The 20,643-nt window shown below is 48.2% G+C and overlaps 1 protein-coding gene across 7 annotated transcripts in view; it reads left to right on the top strand.

Moving 5' to 3' along the window:
• Positions 1–20,036, top strand: part of LOC119565294 — a 36,922-nt gene extending 16,886 nt beyond the window's left edge. For 5 of the 7 annotated variants that reach the window (XM_043521403.1, XM_043521396.1, XM_043521411.1 and 2 more), the window contains 7 exons: positions 2,529–2,531; positions 2,761–2,895; positions 4,220–4,380; positions 10,494–10,609; positions 14,335–14,424; positions 16,543–16,663; positions 18,942–20,036. In XM_043521403.1, coding sequence (XP_043377338.1) covers positions 2,529–2,531; positions 2,761–2,895; positions 4,220–4,380; positions 10,494–10,609; positions 14,335–14,424; positions 16,543–16,663; positions 18,942–19,193 — 878 coding nt within the window. In that variant the 3' untranslated portion in view covers positions 19,194–20,036. The remainder of the gene's footprint in view (positions 1–2,528; positions 2,532–2,760; positions 2,896–4,219; positions 4,381–10,493; positions 10,610–14,334; positions 14,425–16,542; positions 16,664–18,941) is intronic. The other 2 variants (XM_043521402.1, XM_043521404.1) reach the window with 2 other exon arrangements.
• Positions 20,037–20,643: the final 607 nt, after the last annotated feature.

Here is a 20,643-nt window from a genome sequence, read left to right as displayed (position 1 = left end):
TGGGAACTACAGGCCAGTCAGCCTCACCTCAGTCCCTGGAAAAATCATGGAGCAGGTCCTCAAAGAATCAATCCTGAAGCACTTAGAGGAGAGGAAAGTGATCAGGAACAGTCAGCATGGATTCACCAAGGGAAGGTCATGCCTGACTAATCTAATCGCCTTTTATGATGAGATTACTGGTTCTGTGGATGAAGGGAAAGCAGTGGATGTATTGTTTCTTGACTTTAGCAAAGCTTTTGACACGGTCTCCCACAGCATTCTTGTCAGCAAGTTAAGGAAGTATGGGCTGGATGAATGCACTATAAGGTGGGTAGAAAGCTGGCTAGATTGTCGGGCTCAACGGGTAGTGATCAATGGCTCCATGTCTAGTTGGCAGCCGGTGTCAAGTGGAGTGCCCCAGGGGTCGGTCCTGGGGCCCGTTTTGTTCAATATCTTCATAAATGACCTGGAGGATGGTGTGGATTGCACTCTGAGCAAATTTGCGGATGATACTAAACTGGGAGGAGTGGTAGATACGCTGGAGGGGAGGGATAGGATACAGAAGGACCTAGACAAATTGGAGGATTGGGCCAAAAGAAATCTGATGAGGTTCAATAAGGATAAGTGCAGGGTCCTGCACTTAGGATGGAAGAATCCAATGCACCGCTACAGACTAGGGACCGAATGGCTAGGCAGCAGTTCTGCGGAAAAGGACCTAGGGGTGACAGTGGACGAGAAGCTGGATATGAGTCAGCAGTGTGCCCTTGTTGCCAAGAAGGCCAATGGCATTTTGGGATGTATAAGTAGGGGCATAGCGAGCAGATCGAGGGACGTGATCGTTCCCCTCTATTCGACACTGGTGAGGCCTCATCTGGAGTACTGTGTCCAGTTTTGGGCCCCACACTACAAGAAGGATGTGGATAAATTGGAAAGAGTCCAGCGAAGGGCAACAAAAATGATTAGGGGTCTAGAGCACATGAGTTATGAGGAGAGGCTGAGGGAGCTGGGATTGTTTAGTCTGCAGAAGAGAAGAATGAGGGGGGGATTTGATAGCTGCTTTCAACTACCTGAAAGGGGGTTCCAAAGAGGATGGCTCTAGACTGTTCTCAATGGTAGCAGATGACAGAACGAGGAGTAATGGTCTCAAGTTGCAATGGGGGAGGTTTAGATTGGATATTAGGAAAAACTTTTTCACTAAGAGGGTGGTGAAACACTGGAATGCGTTACCTAGGGAGGTGGTAGAATCTCCTTCCTTAGAGGTTTTTAAGGTCAGGCTTGACAAAGCCCTGGCTGGGATGATTTAACTGGGACTTGGTCCTGCTTTGAGCAGGGGGTTGGACTAGATGACCTTCTGGGGTCCCTTCCAACCCTGATATTCTATGATTCTATGATTCTATGATTCTATGATTTCTTATAAGGAGTCTTGAAGTTTAAATCTCCTCAGTGTGATAGATATGGTTGCTTTGATCTGCTTAGCTCTTGGAAGTCCAGAGGCTCTGGGCTGCTGGCCCAGTGCTGCCCAAGTTCCCTAGGGACAGCTCTGTCCGCCATTAGGGAAATTTTTCCTGAGAACTCCCTGTAACATTTCACGAACCCCAGTTTGGGAACCACTGCTCTACAGGATCTCTCAGTTAGCTGGATCCTGTTGCTGAAACATATTAAAATTAGAGATTAACCAAACCTCTAAACTCCAGTTGCTCCATTTCTGTCATTGGAACCATGCTGGAGCAAGAGGAGCGCATTTAGAGCGGAGTAAGCAAGTTGTTCCACAAGCAGCTATCCTGCTCTGAAATGTACCCGGCACGTGTAAGGTATAAACAAAGCCGGGAGGGAAAGAGCACGTCCGCTTTGTCTGAAAATCCAGTGGACTCAGGAATTTTCCATGGACAGAGACAAGCTAGCAGTGACTACCCTGCCTGAGTGTAAAAATCGCATAGAAGTTGAGATTGGGGCAGAATGGCAGCTACAGTGAACTAGCCACTTGGTATCCTAGCTACTTCTTAGTTTCCAAATGACTGACCCTTTCTCAGGCCTTGTGCATGGCTACCATCCAATTGCATCAAAGAGCAGAAGCCAAATTTGAAATAGAGAACCAGGTCATGCTATGTATGTGAGCAGGGGACTTTTTCTGGGTGAGATGAGTGGAAAGGGAGATGCATCAATGAATGAATTGGCACAGAAGAGGTGGAAGGTGGGTGGCTTAATTCATGAATGTTGTCAATGCCCTTTGCCAGAACGCACTGGAGAAAGGTACGGCTGTCCTGTCTCTGCCCCCCTGAGCATCGCTTCAGTCCCAGAGAGATGCAAAGATCAGTTAGGGGCAACTCAGAGTACAGAGAAATTGATGACGGGGCTGGAGGGTTTGATATGTGAGGAAGAGCTGTGAGAACTAGACATGTCCAACTAACCCAGGCAATGCCCAAGGGGAAACACACTTCTAAAAGTATCTGAAAGTTGAACGACTTCTAGAGAGGGAGAAGAATGGCTTACGGTGGTACCTGGCACTAGAGTGAGGAGTGAACAGCTGCAGTCTAATATTGTCTGACTAGTAGGTAACCACCTAACAGTAAAAGATGATTGGTTTAGAGTGTGATACCGTCCCCGATCTGGGGAGTGTGTCCTGGCTTGGTAGGGGGTGGACTAGATGATCCTTGGTAGAGCTTGTACTAAACTCCATCCACTGTCTCCTTTCTTATCCATTCAGTCTTCTGTCTGTGCCCTGAATGCCTCTTCATTGCCTCTTTCACAAAAAGAGAGCCTGTACTGTTTACTTTCCAACAGGAGATCCACCACCATTGGCTAAGCTGGCCTTAGCACCAGCTGAAAAAAGAGAGGAATGTGACAACTCAGAGGCTCGGTCTGAGATCAAAAGTCCGAGGCGGATGCAGCCCCTTACCAAGAGCACACAAACTGAAGGTAACTTGGCCCAGGCCAGGCACGGTCACTGAGCAGGAGAAGGCTGTATGTTGCTGCTGACTGTATCCGTTTGTAATTTGTATATGAGTGGGGCTGGCAGCCAGGACTCCTTGGTTCTATTCATGACTCAGCTGCCAACTCCCTGTGAGAGCTACGGCAGGTCACTTCACCTCTCTGCCTCGTTTGCCCAATCTGTGAAATGGGGTGATGATACTGGCCCAGCTTTATAAGTGCCAAATATTATTAGATCATAGGTTCTTCAGGGCAGGGATTGTGTGTTTGGACCGTGCCTAGCACATTGGAGGCAGTACCTGAATGCAAAGGGTATGTTGTTGCTCTGAGTTGGAAGACACAGTGACATGCTCCAAAGATGTATTAAGTGCCTGCAGCATGCTCCATGCAGGAAGATGTGTTCTCTGTCCCAAGCTGCTTGCAGACCAAACAAGTCAGCTGTGAGAGGCTTTAGGCAACTGGAGGATTTTTTGATACCACTAGCATAGTCAGCAGGTCTTTCCATGACTGCATGGTCCAGGCCAGGATTTCAGGAGATGAGAAGTGACACTTGGCACCACAAACTGTGTCTGTCAGTCAATCTGGAAGCTATAGAGTCAGGGAAAACCACAGGGACTGTCTGTGTCCTGCCGCCTCAGTGAAGAGTCCCCTTTGTATTGATCGCAGCCTAGTTCTGCCTCTTCTCTCTGGCAAGGAACACTACACAAAGTGAGTCTTGTTAGAAGAAGTGAGTGCTAAGGAGGGATGTGAGTGAATAGTTTGATATTGCTTTGGGTACTGGGGTGGGGAGTTCACGTGCAAGATGCAGCCTGGAAAAAGGCAGGAAAAGCAAAGGGGCAGGGGTAGGAAGAAACCTGCTATCACGAGCTAAGGGAGAGCTGCTTTGTCTCTGATGAGGGAGGCCTGCGTTGCCGGAGGTGTGTGATTTAGCGAGCGACATCATGAGCTGTATGCAGTAGGTGGACAGTGTGACTTCAGCATGATGCAACCAGCCAGCTGGGATGTGGTTTCAGGCAGTCTGTGTTCATCTGATAGACTGTGGTGATGCTAAAGGAAATGTGTGGTGATCATCATGGTGCTGGTGGAATGGGAGGCTGGCTAAGCTCCCAGCTGCTGTGAAATCTGATTCATGACTCAGCCAGCTGTTGCTTATGGGGGAGCTACTGACTTGTTTGCATTTCTTTTTCCAAAGAAAGAGAGGAAAAAAACAAAGAAACCTGCAAGCCCCACCCCCCTCGAGCCCAGACTTCATTGGCGGCCGTATCTGACTCTAACGCTCCTCTTTGTTTCCTTTGTTGGGATATTTGTCTAGAATCCTCTCCAAACCAAACCCAGCTACCCTGCTTCCCAGATGGCAGAGGGAACAAGAACAGCTTTGGGCTTGAGAAGAGGAACTCTCCCCCTCCACTGGGAGGAGCAGGAAGGAAGTGGGCTGAGGGCTCTGTAGTGGAGCGTGAAGAGGAACTGAAAGAGGTAACGGATCATCTGTACCCACTTGCGTGGAGGCTGCCCAAAGCCTTCTGTAGCTTCATCTGGCAGTTCCCAATTCAGTACAGCATAGGACTGTGAGAGTCCTATTTCGATACATATGTGTCGGAGGCGACCTCCGTGTGCCGCACTGTGCCTAGCCACTACAGCACGCAGCGTTTGCAGCCATCTTACTGTCAGACTCTGGCCAGGACTGCCTAGCGACACACACGCATCCATAATGTAGCACACAAGTTAACTGTAGCGATTTATAGACTTGGCCTGTGCTAGTGTAATTGATTCTGAAATGGTACCTTAAAATATATCAGTATCCCTCTGTGGGGCCTGGATCCGCGGAGCCAACTAGACTGGAGAGCTGTGTTGTGGAGAGCTCAATGGTTCTCACACGGGTCTCTGGTCTCCTGTTACAGCAGCTAAACATCTCTGAGGCTTCAAGCAGCGTTGTAGCCCAGTTGGCGAACACTTAACTCATCCACAAAGCCGCTGGAGACTCTCAACTCCACATCCTGTGCAGCTGCTTCATGGCCTCTACAAGCTGTCTGGGGGCATTCTCGAGGAACCTCTTCTTTTCTACTTAGCCTTTGATCAGCTACACCTGTTCTGCTCTTGTGTTTCAATCCCTGTAATGGAAGCGGTTGGCTGCTGGAGTGACAAGCATGATAGAAAGCAGAGTCTGTTTGGTGTAAACTCAGCTGTGATCAAATTGGCACATGATGCCAAAAGTGGCCATGACAGTAAACGTCAGCAGAAGAGACCCCAGCTGCAGAAGGATCTGGAGAGGTGAGAGCAGTGGCAGCCTCAGGCTGTGATTGAGGAGCCAGAGTGCTTAGTTTACAAGTCAATAGATGATTTTTTATTTTCTCCCCAATAGCTAGTGCTGCAAACACCTACCTAAACACTGAAAATCTTCTGCTCTTTGTATCCCCACTGGTAACTGAGCAAGCAGCTAGGAGGTGGGCTGGGATCCATCTCCTTCTTGATCTTGGTTTTGGATAAGGTAAATTGATGGAGCTCTTTAAATCTCTCTCAGTCCGGCATTTTTTCCAGGTGATAATGAAGAGTGAAGTGCTGATTATTATTTCATAGTTTTCATATTTATTATCTGTTTTACGGTAATGCCCAAAAGCTCAGATCAGGGTCAGGCAGATGCTGTGCCAAGAGCTTTCAATCGAAGATACTTTTCTGAGTGTGACTATCCTTGGATGCCTTCAACCAGCCCTTGAATTGTCCTGTCCCCACTCGGGCTCAGCTCTAACCCTGATATGAAAGTGCCTCCCTGTAAAAAAAAAATGTGGGAGCCTCTAGAGGGGGGCTGCTCATCCTGGTGTCATTTGTTCTGCAGACTCTTTCAGCACTTGATCAGCCCAAACTGGGATGTTCCTCTCAATCCAGGACCTCTGTTGTGCTAACAGAATGGAGATTAGAGGTTTGGCTTTCATTTCTGAAGGGGATTTTGAAGAGCTCTGTCTTCCGGAAATATCTGCTTAGTTAATAAAATTCTCCTTAGGAAGAGGTTTAACCACTAGATTACCTTCTACTTGTGTCTGAGGTTGGACTGGAAACCCTGTCTGGTTCTCTGCTGTGCCTAAAAACTCCTTTTATCCAAAAGCTGGGTGTATCTCAGGATAACAGCACAGTTCTCTCCAAGTCACTTGACTTCTGAAAACTCCAATACTTTGTGTCTCTGTGGCACTCTCTCAGCTGAGACGACTCTGCCTAGAGGTCCTGGCCAACCTGTGATGGTGATTAGAGAACTGCAAGAGCAGTGACTGATCTATGTTCAAGGGTTTTTGCCCTCTACTCCCAAAAGTTACGCCTGAGCATATTCAGAGTTCTGCCCCAATGCAGTCTGTGGGCCCCATATTCAGGCCTCCACGCCGTTCTGCAGAGCCAAATCATAACTTGGCGGTGTTTGTACTTTACCAAGTCCCTTGCAAACCAGAGATGAAGCAATACATTGGACCCCAACTTTTGGGCCCCACCCCTGACCTCTCATGCGCATGCACATGCTTCAAGGGAGCTTTGCTACTTGGGCCTGTCTTTATTATAAAGTCCATCCAGCATTTTGGTCAGTTGGTTTAAAAGAGAACAGAGCAGAAAAAAGCTGGGCTTTTGGAAATGAGGAACTAAGTGGCTTAGGTTGGCATGGTGAGCAGGTGCTGTGTTGTGCCAGCTGTCCCAGCACGGCTCTGCCAATGCACCTCAATCCCGGTTTGGATCTCATCTGTATACAAGTCATCTCCGGGAGAGCTGTTCAGTGCTTGGTTGCTATAGTGATGGGCACAATGGCTAATCCTACAATAGGTAGGTACATTACCCAGGCCTAATCGTGGACAGTAAAATCTAGCATTGATGCACACTCATTTTTTCTTTCACTCTCACTTGGGGACCACATTCTCTCCTGGTATGAGAGGGTACAACTAACTATATGAAGCCAGAGCTGGACCTTCTTTTACTAAAGGTGAAGATGGCACCATGCCATCCTATATAGGGCCTCAGTTCCTAAATGACATAAGAATGGCCATACTGGGTCATACCAATGGTCCATTGAACGCTGTAACTTGTCTTCTGACAGTGGCCGGGGCCAGATGCTTCAGAGGGAATGAACAGAACAGGCCATTTATCCAGTCATAGAATCATAGAATATCAGGGTTGGAAGGGACCTCAGGAGGTCATCTAGTCCAACCCCCTGCTCAAAGCAGGACCAGTCCCCAATTAAATCATCCCAGCCAGGGCTTTGTCAAGCCTGACCTTAAAAACTTGTAAGGAAGGAGATTCTACCACCTCCCTAGATAACGCATTCCAGTGTTTCACCACCTCCTAGTGAAAAAGTTTTTCCTAATATCCAACCTAAACCTCCCCCACTGCAACTTGAGACCATTACTCCCTGTCCTGTCATCTTTTACCACGGAGAATAGTCTAGAACCATCCTCTTTGGAACCACCTCTCAGGTAGTTGAAAGCAGCTATCAAATCCCCCCTCATTCTTCTCTTCTGCAGACTAAACAATCCCAGTTCCCTCAGCCTGTCCTCATAAGTCATGTGTTCCAGACCCATAATCATTTTTGTTGCCCTTCGCTGGACTCTCTCCAATTTTTCCACATCCTTCTTGTAGTGTGGGGCCCAAAACTGGACAGAGTACTCCAGATGAGGCCTCACCAATGTCAAATAGAGGGGAACGATCACGTCCCTCGATCTGCTGGCTATGCCCCTACTTATACATCCCAAAATGCCATTGGCCTTCTTGGCAACAAGGGCACACGGTTGACTCATATCCAGCTTCTCGTCCACTGTCACCCCTAGGTCCTTTTCTGCAGAACTGCTGCCTAGCCATTCGGTCCCTAGTCTGTAGCGGTGCATTGGATTCTTCCGTCCTAAGTGCAGGACTCTGCACTTGTCCTTGTTGAACCTCATCAGATTTCTTTTGGCCCAATCCTCCAATTTGTCTAGGGCCCTCTGTATCCTATCCCTACCCTCCAGCGTATCTACCACTCCTCCCAGTTTAGTATCATCCGCAAATTTGCTGAGAGTGCAATCCACACCATCCTCCAGATCATTTATGAAGATATTGAACAAAACCAGGACCGACCCTTGGGGCACTCCACTTGATACCGGCTGCCATCGAGACATGGAGCCATTGATCACGACCCGTTGAGCCCGACAATCTAGCGAACTTTCTACCCACCTCATAGTGCATTCATCCAGCCCATGCTTCAACTTGCTGACAAGAATACTGTGGGAGACCATGTCAAAAGCTTTGCTAAAGTCAAGAAACAATACATCCACTGCTTTCCCTTCATCCACAGAACCAGTAATCTCATCATAGAAGGCGATTAGATTAGTCAGGCATGACCTTCCCTTGGTGAATCCATGCTGACTGTTCCTGATCACTTTCCTCTCGTGTAAGTGCTTCAGGATTGATTCCTTGAGGACCTGCTCCATGATTTTTCCAGGGACTGAGGTGAGGCTGACTGGCCTGTAGTTCCCAGGATCCTTCTTCTTCCCTTTTTTAAAGATGGGCACTACATTAGCCTTTTTCCAGTCGTCCGGGACTTCCCCCGATCGCCATGAGTTTTCAAAAATAATGGCCAATGGCTCTGCAATCACAGCCGCCAACTCCTTTAGCACTCTCGGATGCAACGCATCCGGCCCCATGGACTTGTGCACGTCCAGCTTTTCTAAATAGTCCCTAACCACTTCTTTCTCCACAGAGGGCTGGCCACCTACTCCCCATGCTGTGTTGCCCAGCACAGCAGTCTGGGAGCTGACCTTGTTCGTGAAGACAGAGGCAAAAAAAAGCATTGAGTACATTAGCTTTTTCCACATCCTCTGTCACTAGGTTGCCTCCCTCATTCAGTAAGGGGCCCACACTTTCCTTGGCTTTCTTCTTGTTGCCAACATACATGAAGAAACCCTTCTTGTTACTCTCACCATCTCTTGCTAGCTGCAGCTCCAGGTGCGATTTGGCCCTCCTGATTTCATTCCTACATGCCCGAGCAACATTTTTATACTCTTCCCTGGTCCTTTGTCCAATCTTCCATTTCTTGTAAGCTTCTTTTTTATGATTAAGATCCGCAAGGATTTCACTGTTAAGCCAAGCTGGGTCGCCTGCCATATTTACTATTCTTTCGACACATCAGGATGGTTTGTCCCTGTAACCTCAATAGGGATTCTTTGAAATACAGCCAGCGCTCCTGGACTCCTTTCCCCCTCATGTTATTCCCCCAGGGGATCCTACCCATCAGTTCCCTGAGGGAGTCGAAGTCTGCTTTCCTGAAGTCCAGTCCCAGCATCTGGTGGTCAGAGGTTTAGGGGCTCCCAGAGCATAGGGTTCCATCCCTGACCATCTTGGCTAATAGCTATTCGACCTATTCTCCAGGAACTTACCTAATTCTTTTTGAACCCAATTATATTTCTGCCCTTCACAACATCCCCTGGCAATGAGTTCCACAGTTTGACTCTGTGTTGTGTGAAGAAATACTTCCTTAGATTTGTTTTAAACCTGCTGCCTCTTACTTTCATTGGGTGACCCCCTGGTTCATTTGTTATGTGAAGGGGTAAATAACACTTCCTGGTTCACTTTCTCCACACCATTTGTGATCTGACAGACCTCTATCCTATCCCCCCACTTAGTCGTCTCTTTTCTCTGACAGAGTTAGAGGTTGTGAAGTACCAGCACTTCCTTGAGGCATGTGGTGATGTTGCTGCTGAGGGTTGGTTTTTACAACCCTTCACTGTAGAGGACTGGGGTACAAAGCCTTTCACTTCCTGTGACTGTTCCCAGCCAACCCAGCGAGGAAGTTGCTATCCTCACGGCTGTCACTTGGGTCTGAAGTGAGCTAGTGGATCTCAGTCCTGTTCCTAGTGGACAGGTGGGTGCCCCCATGTAAACCCCCATCATTGACCATCACAGCAGAGCAGGTCAAGAACTGAATGAATGACTGATACTGGACATAAAGCATGGTATTCGTGGTTAGGAGTGGTAATAATAGACCCCTGAACAAGGAGAGCTTCTAATGTTGCCAAGAGTGGCCAATTCCCTTTTGAGTTTAAGGCCAGAAGATGACCATCTGGTCATCTACTCTGACTTTCTGGCCATTCAGTTTCCCCCGGTTTCCCTTGTATTGAGCCCAGTGACTTGTATGGCTAAAGCTCATCTTCCACAAAGGCATCCAGTCTTGGTGTGAAGACATCAAGTGATGGAGAATCCACCATTTCCCTTGGTAGTTTATTCCTGTGGTCATTTACCATCAGTACATTCAAGGAGGAGTTGCTTCCCCAGAATGATAGTTACTGGGGAGGATTTTATTCTTTCTCCCCCCATCTCCTGAAGTCATGCCTTTGCATCTACACTGCCCTTTATAGGGGAGACTTCAGGTCTATTTTTTCTAATTCTACAAAGAACCATATACAGCATGAGTGTGTTATTCAACAAGAACAAACTAATGAGCTTATCAGAAAAAAAAAGCCATCCAAAAGCGCAGGAATGCAAAGAACATTTCTCTTCCAGAAATTGTGTTAGAAACAGTCCTTGAGTTTTGGATAGAGTAAAATAGTTTGATATGTTTTATGTATACTTTTGTATCTTCTCTTTGACAGCTTGGTTGGATTAACTATGGGTTCACTACGGAGCCACTGTATAGAAAGCTTGATTGTCCCATGGAGGAAGGAGTTAAAGTGGGGACTGTAACAGATGTTAGTTATAAAGATGACCAGTAAGTGAAATGCTTGCTTCCCTTCTTGCTCCTGGAAAAGGCCTCTCTAACCTGTTGTTTCCCTTTCCTGTGGACTCGTTCTCCCATTCCCCTCTTCTCAGGGCATTTTTGATTCCTAAATACTGGGAGTTGGGCATCTAGTAGGAAGTTCTAGGCTGGGATGAATTTGGTGACTGCAGCAACTTCCCTTGGTATGCGATTTTCTTATATTCCCCCAAACTAATTAAGGTAGACTGGGTCATTGAGTCAGAGTGGGTAGTGAAACCAAGCCCCATTCCCTCTCAGGGAGAGAGGAGCGCAGTGTTGCTGGAGGCACCATCTTTCAGATGATGCATAACTTCTGTCCTGAGCATATGTGGTGTTACACCCCTAGATGAGCTCCCATTCCTGGACACTCAGCAGGCTGCTGTACTGCACCCAAACCTTGGGTCCCACAGGCTTTTGGCTTGCAAGAGCTGGATGAAGTTTAGGTACTGTCTCTCTGGCTTTGAACCTCTAGTCAGGCAGTACAGGTGCAGCCCCCATGTCTGACACCCCTTTTGGCAGTGGGGACCCCTGGGCCCTGAAACTACCGCTGCTCTCCCCAAACTCCTCAGTAGCAGCTACTTGCTCCCAGAGTTCCACAAAAGCTTAGGACCCTCTGGTTTGTGGTTTCCCTTTTGAGGGACTAAGTGACAGTCTCAGGCTTGGTCTACAATACAGAGTTCGGTTGATGTAAAGCAGCTTACATCAACTGCACTCTGTAAGCGTCTACACTGTAACATTGCTCACGCTGAAGTAAGTTGCCCACTAGACCGACCTAATAACTCCACCTCCGCGAGAGACGTAGCACTTAGGTCAATGTAGTTAGCTCGATGCTGTGTGCATGTCGACATTGCGTTGCTTACACTGCCTATCAGTGCCCCACGATGTGCCACGTAAGTTGGTGCAAGCGATCCTGGTGAGGACGCAGACCACCAACAGAAGGAGTGCAGTGTGCGCTGATTTAATTACTGCGGTAGCTGGAGGCCGACCGAACTTAAGTCGACTTCATTTTTTAGTGTAGTCGTGCCCTAAGCAAGTAACATGCAGCCTCTGCCAAGGTGTTACTAAATACACACACTTTCATTTTATTAGAGAGAGCACAAGAGATACATAGATCTATAAGAAACAACAAACACCTGCATGCAAGGACCTGCCTCAGTTTCCTCACCCTTCCAGAGAGTCCTTTGGGTTTTAGTCAGTGTCTTCCAGGGAACCCCAGATTCTTCTGCACCCCCTCTCCTGCTGCCTAGTCTTCTGCTTCTGGGCTCTCTCTGCTCAAGCACTCACAGAAGCACTCTGGCTTATAAGAGGGGGTTTGGTCATGAGCCCCAGTGTGAGACCTTGGACCCCAGCTGTGGTAGGTTCACCTCCATACACCCCTTTGTTTCAGAGGGGGTGGATCTGATAAGTCATTAGAAAGTCAATAGCCCTTCCAAGGAGCCTCCATTGCTCTGCTAGGGCAAGGTTATTAACCTGCTGATGGTCTGTGAAGTTTGTCCCATTCAGGGCAGAGGCCCAGTCCCCCTTCTTTTAACACAAGAGGTACAATGCCGCGAACAACCCCCATAAGGGTGTAAATGTAAAATCCAACTGGAATCCATAAGTGCACACAGACAGATTCCCAGGCTGTTCCTGTCGCCTCTGGTTTCTAAAGCTGTAGAGCACTTCTTGCAGTAACAGCGGTATTAATCCTGGTGTTCCAGCCAAACCCCAATATGGGTTATCGTATTTTTCCTACCTAAGAGTACGTCTACACTAGAAATGCAACAGTGGTACAGCGGCAGCTCTGTAGCAGAGGCATTTACTACACTCCCTGCAGCACCTGGAGGGGGTTGTTCCGTCCCTGTAGTAGATCCACCTCTCCGAGAGGCAGTAGCTATGTCAGTGGAAGAATTCTTCTGCTAACCTAGCAGTGTCTACAGGGGGGCATAGGTCGGCTTAATTGCATAGCAGGGGACATGATGTTTTTCACAGCCCTGAGCAATGTGGTTAAGCTGACGTAACTCTGTAGTGTAGACCAGCCCTCAAACTTCACCGGCACTTTCAGCTGGAAAGTTTTTTTGTTTTTCCATTTCCTGCTCTAAACTCTTGCTGTGTTCTGTTAAACAGCTATCATGATCCACCCCAGAGAGGTGATCACAGCAATGTCTGAAAAAGGGGTGGCCAAAGCTTTGACCTCCAGGGCCTTCCAGGTCTCATCCAATTGGCAATCATTTCTTCAGTTTGTATTTTTTAATTAAGGCCAGTATTGCCAAACTGTACATTCACCAGTGCAGACAAAGGTGATTAAAAGTGTCGTTCTCCTCTGAAAAGCGACTGTAAAAGTGGTAACATATTACCCAACAGGGCTGCTCCTTTTGTATATTCAGAGTTCTGTTTGCACATTCTTGTGGTGCTTTTTATTTTTACTAGATCTGCAGCACCAACATGCTAGGGAAGAGCAAGCTGGAGTCTTTTCCTTCTCAGGTGTCAGCAACAGAATGGTTTGCTAAGCTCCAGACAGTTACACCTGTGCAAGCAGCTAATGGAGTGGCACAGATGTCAGTGAGAACATAATTCAGCCTGTAGAACTGTTGGTGGGGGGGCCCATGGGATGGAAAGAGCCCAGCTTGACTCTATTATCAGGGAACTTTGCAGAACTGGTAGTTGCGGGGAGGATGCGGGGGCGGGAAACATCTTTACTGGCAAACTGAATACATTTTTTGAGTCACTGAGGGACAGTACCGTGGAATTCCCAACCCCCCCCCTCACTTTTCAGATAATCGCCATTTAAGTAGATGTTTGTTAAAGCTCTTGAGAAAAACCTTTTGGACAAAAAATTCTGTGCACAGGGCCTTGCTAGAGCACTTCTCTGTTGTGCCATTAGAGGGCACACTCCCCTCCATTAATAGCATGGTCTGTGGACATCTTTGTGGTGCCTGCCGCATATAGCTTCCTCCCTTCCCCTTCCCCCCCCAGTCCATCCAGAATTAGTGTGCAACGTTGTTTGTTGATAATGGTGGCTCTGGAGCGTCTGCGATGCCCGTTCTGACGGCTTTCACAGTGTGAAAGGTAGCCAGCTGCACACTGTGCGTGTTCACTGTGTTGCCGGCACCCAGTCCCGAGAGGCTGAACAACAGCTTGAGTGGTTCGTTACCCGGTGTGCTACGCCCAATAGTCACAACAGGGTGGAGACGCAGAAAAGTTTATTTGAAGCTTCAAATAGGTACAGGGAGATTTGAATCTCAAATCCTGCACCCAGAGCAGGAAGTTACACAGGCTTTTATACATCCTTTTTCCCAGCATACTTATCCAATAGCAAGCTGCCCCAAGTATCCATATAGCCAGCCAATCCAGTTCCCAGCTAGTTCCCTGGTTCTCTGTATCATTTGTTAAACTATACATAAAGCTGCTTTATTCAGCATTGTTCTTCCATATCTGCCCTGTTTGGCCTTGCTTAGTTTCAGGCAGTCTGACTCTGCAGCATATTGTTGCAGATTCTCAGCATAACTGCTGTGTGTGCCTCCGGACGGGGGGGCCAAGGACACCTGGGCCTAGTACGCAGAGCTGCTGCGAGTGCCTCCAGGAGGGAGGGGGGGCCAAGGACACCTGGGCCTAGTGCGAGGGGGCTTCATCGACACTCGTGGTCTTCCATCCCCTCGAGTTACCTAGTGGCCATGCCCCAGTGTCCCCAACAACTGTGTCGCTTTTGGCTCTTTCAGCTGCATGTACTGCTTTGACTATGGAAACAGACATTATTACCAGCCTAAGAAAGATCATGAGAGAGCCTACATGATGAAGCTGGCAGAAAGGTAACCAGCACTCGCTGTCCTGTGGGAAGTCCCCGCCTGCAGCTGTCTCGAATTATTTATTTATTTTCCCTTCTAAAATGAATGGACCGTTGACTAGTGGCCCTGAAAATTGCACTTCTTTGGTACAGTGAAGGCAGTAGCAGTGCAAGGATGTCTTCTTCCCCAGCCCCTTCCCGCTGACCTCAACTCTGCCCTGGAAAGGTAGGGAAATGTATGTAAGAGACGGGAAGTCACTGTCCTGCTCTGCTTGGCGCTGGCGGGGCCTCAGCTGGAGTTCTGTGTCCCAGGTCTGGGTGCCGCCCTTTAGGAAGGACGTGGACAAGTTGGAGAGAGTTCAGAGGAGAGCAACAAAAATGATCAAAGGTTTAGAAAACCTGACTTGTGAGGAAAGGTTCAAAAACTGGGCATGGTTAGTCTTGAGACAAGATGGCTGAGGCGGGATCTGATCAGTTGTTCTCCAAGTCCCCTATTGGTAGAACAAGCAGTACTGGCCTTAATCTGCAACAAAGGAGATTTAGGTTCGATATTAGGAAATCTTTCTAACTCTAAGGGCAGTTAAGCTCTGGAATGGGGTTCCTAGGGCATTTGTGGAATCCCTGTCATTGGAGGCTTTTAAGAACAAGTTAGACAAACACCTGTTGGGGAAGATCTAGGTGTAGTTGGTCCTGCCACAGTGCGGGGGAGGGGGGGGCGTGGTGGGGGGCTGGACTTGACTTCTCAAGGTCCCTTCCAGCCCGACATTTCTATGATTCTGAGAAAGATCACTGCTAGGATTCTGGGTGCAATAACCCTATTGATATCTAGCCCTATACAGCACATCTGTAACCAGCTTCTCTCTGAGGCAACCTAACATGAGGCCAGTGCATTTCCTGGGTGTCTTTTGTAATGGGGACTCCAACTTAGACCGCTGTATCACATTGGCGGGCCACTGAGCTCCCAGCAGATGGTAGCAACTCTGGGTCACTGGTTCGCTAGTTACCAGGAGGTGGAAGTCTTCATAACCCATTACCCTGAGCTGGCCAGCCTCCAGAGCCTCCTATTGTTCCTGATGTAAAGGAACGAATCATTCTGAGCCAGCGAGGATGCATCTCTTTCTCAGTCAAATTGCTGAATGGCAGAGTCAGGCATCCTGCTCTGGCCGTTACTGTCACAGGACAATTATTGAACAGAATGTTTGAAGAGGGTAGGCTGGTGAAAGTATTGCACAATGCAGCGGAGAGATTTTTACCACCACCACAAATAACGATCTCTTATACCATTGCTGTAATACATGAAGGCTATCTACGAGCTGTTGCAAGATATGGTTCTTTTTCATAGATGCGCAGTTTTCAATGGTAAGGGCTAGTTAAGATTTGGATTTTCCCTATAAGCTACTGGAATCGTTCATCCTCTCTGATGGTGCCTGTCGGTAGCACTCCACATTGCCGTATGAGAGACTTATTTAGATCTGAGTGCTGGCTTCTTGCTTCTTGGATGAGCAGGGCACTATGCTGTGGAGAAATTGTGTTCAGCCCAAGGGGAAGAATTTTTTGCATTGCTCGTGAACAACCTGTCCAGCCAGCTAATAAAGAGTAATATTGAAAGACTAATAATCTAGCTGCTTTTAGCCGAAAGGTCGGAGGCTGAGACAGGTTTTGTGTATGTGAAGGGGAGTGTGGCTAGAGGAGGGGACTAGGAATCAGGACTCCGTGTTCTGTTCCAGCTTCTGCCATTGACTTGCTTTGGGCCCTTGGGCAGCTTAATCAAATGCAAGATGGGGATGGGGGAAGGGGTTCTTCAAGCTCCTGACCACAACTTTGACTCTTGGATACCTAAAGTTAGACACCTAAATAAGCAGCCTGACGACAGAGGGGCCAAGTACCCACAAGGCTCATTGGGTGATGAGTGCTCAGCATCTTTGAAAATCAGGCCACTTATTTAAGTGCCTGAATATGGAGCTCAAGACCTACGTTTGAAAACGTTGGCCCCTAGTGTGGGTAGGTGGGGCTTGGGGGTCATTTTACTCTTACAGTAGTTCTGTGTTGATGTAACACCCAGGGCAGAGCTAGCACGATTCATTCCCAAAGAGCCTGGTCTTTCCTGCCAGCGTGAGAACCTTTATTTCCTCTCCATTTTCAGGTCTGAGAAGGTGATTCAGCAAAACCTGAGGGAATTCTTTGGCCTGCTGAGGATCTTGATGAACGTGGTCCTTGTTTTCCTTATTGAGCTGGTCCGCTTTCTCGGCAAATCAGTGTTCCAGGTGAGCAGGGCCCTTCCCAGAGCTCCACTGGCCTCCCTGCTCCTAGAAAGGCACCTCTGGTGGCACCCTAGGTGGATCAGATTGTAATGGTGGGGTTCCATCATCCTCACTGTTGCAGGGTACGACCATGACACTGATTTAACCTTACTTTCCTTTGTTAAACTAGAGGCCGAAATTGCTCTGAACATGCCTAACTAATTAAGTAATTTACTACATCCAAACAGTAACAAAACATTTACAAGCATTTGAGCAAGATACTCACAGATGGGGTGCATAGACCCGTATAGGTCAGCTCCAGCATGGTCAGGCAGGTATTTGCAATGAACCCTTTAAGAGTTTACTTTTCAGTACACTTTAACAAACAAGTGATGTCATTGCCAAGTATCAGCTCTTACCTAAGGCCAGATGAAAGATTTTCTTTTATATCCAATTATTTACTGCACCTGATACCCAATCAACTGTGTTTGATGTCTATTACTTTAGCCCAAACCTTAAATAAGAGAACACTGGTATTTCCAATGGTCACTGTAAGTTTAATACACTAGCTCTTCTTTCTCATGACCTCATCCTTTTTTGGTCACATGCCTTTGGCCTATCCCAACTCAATTTAAAACCATAGTCTGCCCAGACATAATGTGGGACTGTATTGGTAGAGGTGGGCACAACTTCAGTCCTCTGAAGGAAACAGGATGTTCCCTAGAACTTTCCTAGGAGACTAGAACTAATGCTACAGGGGGTGGTTTTAGGTTTGTGGGTGGATGAAGAGGAGAAATGGAAAACTGCTCAAAAATGAAAGTCCTTACTCTGCTTTATCAACATGGCTTCTTTTAAGTACTTGCCAAACTCTAACCAAAACACGCTTTTCTGTGATGTTTGGGTATGCAGGAGAGGGTGGATTCTGTGTGAGTGAAGCATCGTGGCTGGTGGACCCTCTACCATCTCAGTGGGGAGAGGTTTTCCTTGAGCTGACCCTCTTGCAGTAGGTCTTCTATGCGGGGTGTATGTATCCCACTTTCTCCTTCTATAAGTGCTGGTTCCTTTGGAACCTAAGCCCTAGCCTAAATAGTGAAGTCAACAACTCCCAGCGCAGGGGGCGGGGTAAATGGGGTCCAGAGATATGTTGGCCTTCAGGGAGCACAACTTACTTTCCTATATAGAAAAGAGGATAACCCCTGTGGAGTCTGTGGCTTTTGAGGCCAGTGGCCTTTGCTGCATAGCCTCAGGAACGTTCTCAAAGTCTGAGGCGCGTCTGGAACTCCTCTTCCCTTTGAGAGAAGGGTGTGTTCTAGGAATTGGAGGGCTCAGGGACTTCCAACATTTGGCTAATTTTACCTGCATGATTGGTTTTGGGAACCAAAGAAATTGATTCATAAAAGAACTGTCCAGTCTAAGACAAGCAAACATGCCCTGCGTGGAAGCTCTCCCTGCTTTCCAGAAAAGGAGTTAAAGGAAGACTAGTATCTTGATCCCCCACGTTGTCTAGACAGAGAAATGCAGATTATGAAGAATCTCACATTCAAAACACAAACATTAAGAAATTCTCAAACAAAACCCTGCTATAAATCCGTCACTTCCCCAAACACCAAAAGGTGCCTCTGCTCAGGCAGCAAAGCGGCTCTGGAGGTTGGGGGCCCAGCTGTTTGGGAGACGAATGAGCCAAAGCTAGCTTAGGAAAAGGGTTGGAAATTTGTCACAGTCGATGGAAAAATGTTTACAGCCCTAAGAATAAAACTCCCGATTCCCTTCCAGTACTTCAGGCAGATTCTACCCTGGGATGAGATGTGTCATATAGAGTTTCAAAAGGATCTGCTCCTTTGGATTAAGGGGTTGAAAACCAGGCTTGTAATGGGAAGCTAGTTTTCATCTTAACCCCTAGAGCGGTTACCAATGCTCTGTAATACCGGGGGAAGTTTCAGCTTTGCTGTGACTTTGGATTTTTCTGTATTACACAGAAGCTATCGTTTTCTGTGGTGGGGAGAAATGGAGATTTCTCAACTGTTCCTTCTACCCTCAATCTCTTGGCCTCTTCTGTCTGCTTTCCCCCTTCTCAGCATGGAGAACTTCCCTCCAGCCTGAGCTTGTATCTGGATACCATCAACCTCAGTGGTTGGTCTGTTCACAGGATCCTTGCTAGTGGACTGTCCTGGACGAATTATTCATAAACTCAGCAGTTCCATTACACCTGGCTGGATACAGTACATACTGCTGGTTGGTGAATATATTCAGCTATATAAACAACTCGGTAAACAACTAACCAAAATCCATCTTCTCCCTCCAGGTCTTGGTGGTGGGCCTGCTGACAACTGTAGGAGATCACGTTCTTAAGCCCTTCTTGGTTGGCGTGTTTAACAGCCTCCTGCAGCCCCTGCTGCTATTCCTATTGAATGTCCTTTGCAGTGTCCGGAACCTGACTTATCCTCTTATCGACATCCTGAAAGGCATTTGTTTGCAGCTGGCTGTGGTGCTTCAAGCCTTCAGATTAGTAGAAGTCAACATACAGTCAAAGACACCATTAGCTCAGAAGGTTTAGGCAGGAGACCAAAATCACTTTGACAGGCAGTGAGACAAGCTTCACTCTGGATGCCCCTGGACGTCTTTCCAGGTGCACTGTCCTGGTGGCAGCTTGCCAGCAGCCTGAGCTAACGTGCAGCAGAGTGGAGCAGAACGCAGCCCTCTTCATCATGACAATATGGATGTGGCCTCCAGACACTCCCTGTCTGAGCACTCAGTGCTTCATCTTCAGCCAAGCAAGACCATCATTGCATGCTGGACCTGGAGCAGGCCATGCAGTCTGCACTGGGTGTAGTCAAGCTGAGGATGACCATGTACTGACTACATTAGGCAAAGAACTGTGCTTGCACTCTGGGGACCCCTGCTCTAACCCCTCCCAAAGGGGTTTGTAATCAGCCATTCAAAATCCTGAAGCATGGGAAGCTCTGTGGATTGACAGTGGCACAGGGACCCAGATGGCAGAGTGAGGTGGGCAGTAATGGCTGCTCTGGAATTGGCTTCCTAGGGGAGGGTCGAAACCCGTCCTCAGATGGCTCTGTCAGAGCCATGTGGAGACCAGGGCAGGTGACCACCCAAACAGGAAAAACAAGTGTAGCTGGATGGTTCTGTCTAAGGCACTGGACGCGAAGCACAGCCGAGCCTGTCTATAACTTGCTAGTGCCCAGTACGACCTCCCTGTAAAATAAAAACTCCACAACCTGGACACGGTGTCTCGAACAAGCTTTTATTCCTCCTCTCCCTGCTGTGAAGTCTCTGCCTTTCACTGGGAAGTGACATTGATACCACTGTTGAGACTGGATTGTCTCCTGCATGGCATCCCCTGACAGTCGGAGTCAAGCTGTAGGAGTCGGGCTTATTCAGGGAGCCACTAAATCTCGTCAGACCTGCTCTTGCCGGTGGTGAACCAGGGATGGCTTGCTGGCCAGAGATGCTGGCTGGAAGCAGGGATGGCCTCCTGCTCCTGGGAGAAGCTCTGTTACTTCCTTGCTCTGTTTGCAGGAGTGGGAGAGCGTAGCTCTGAGGAGAGGAGCTGTCAGCCCTTTCCCAGCCCTCTGTGGCCAGTGAGCCACCTTGTAGTTTCTGTAGTGAGCTGGGGGGTGCTAACTAACGCATTCATCGCTCCTGTCATGGGTGCCCGGGCTTGGGACTCTGGCACCACTCTCGGAGAGGTCCCACAGGACCCTGGGCCAGTGTGACACCCCTCAGGGTGCGCTCTCACCAGGGCAAGCCCTCTTAGCTACAGCGCCTCCTGGGTCTGACCTCGGAGCGTTCAGCCCCCCGTCCATGCTCCCCACAGTGAGTCCACCTGGCTGGGACACCTGGGGAAGCCTCATGCCCCCATGTACCCCAGCTCCACAGTCGGCAGTGGCTCAGCCAGCGTGTGACACAGGAGGGTTTATTAATCAGTTGGAACATAGCATAGAACAGAGTTTTGTTTGCACAGAAGCAGGAACCTGCAGCAAAGTCCA

Source organism: Chelonia mydas, chromosome 1 (assembly GCF_015237465.2).
Source record: "Chelonia mydas isolate rCheMyd1 chromosome 1, rCheMyd1.pri.v2, whole genome shotgun sequence".
NCBI classification, from domain to species: Eukaryota; Metazoa; Chordata; order Testudines; family Cheloniidae; genus Chelonia; species Chelonia mydas.
Note: the sequence above shows the minus strand (reverse complement) of the source record. Positions and strands in the feature narration are given on the sequence as shown.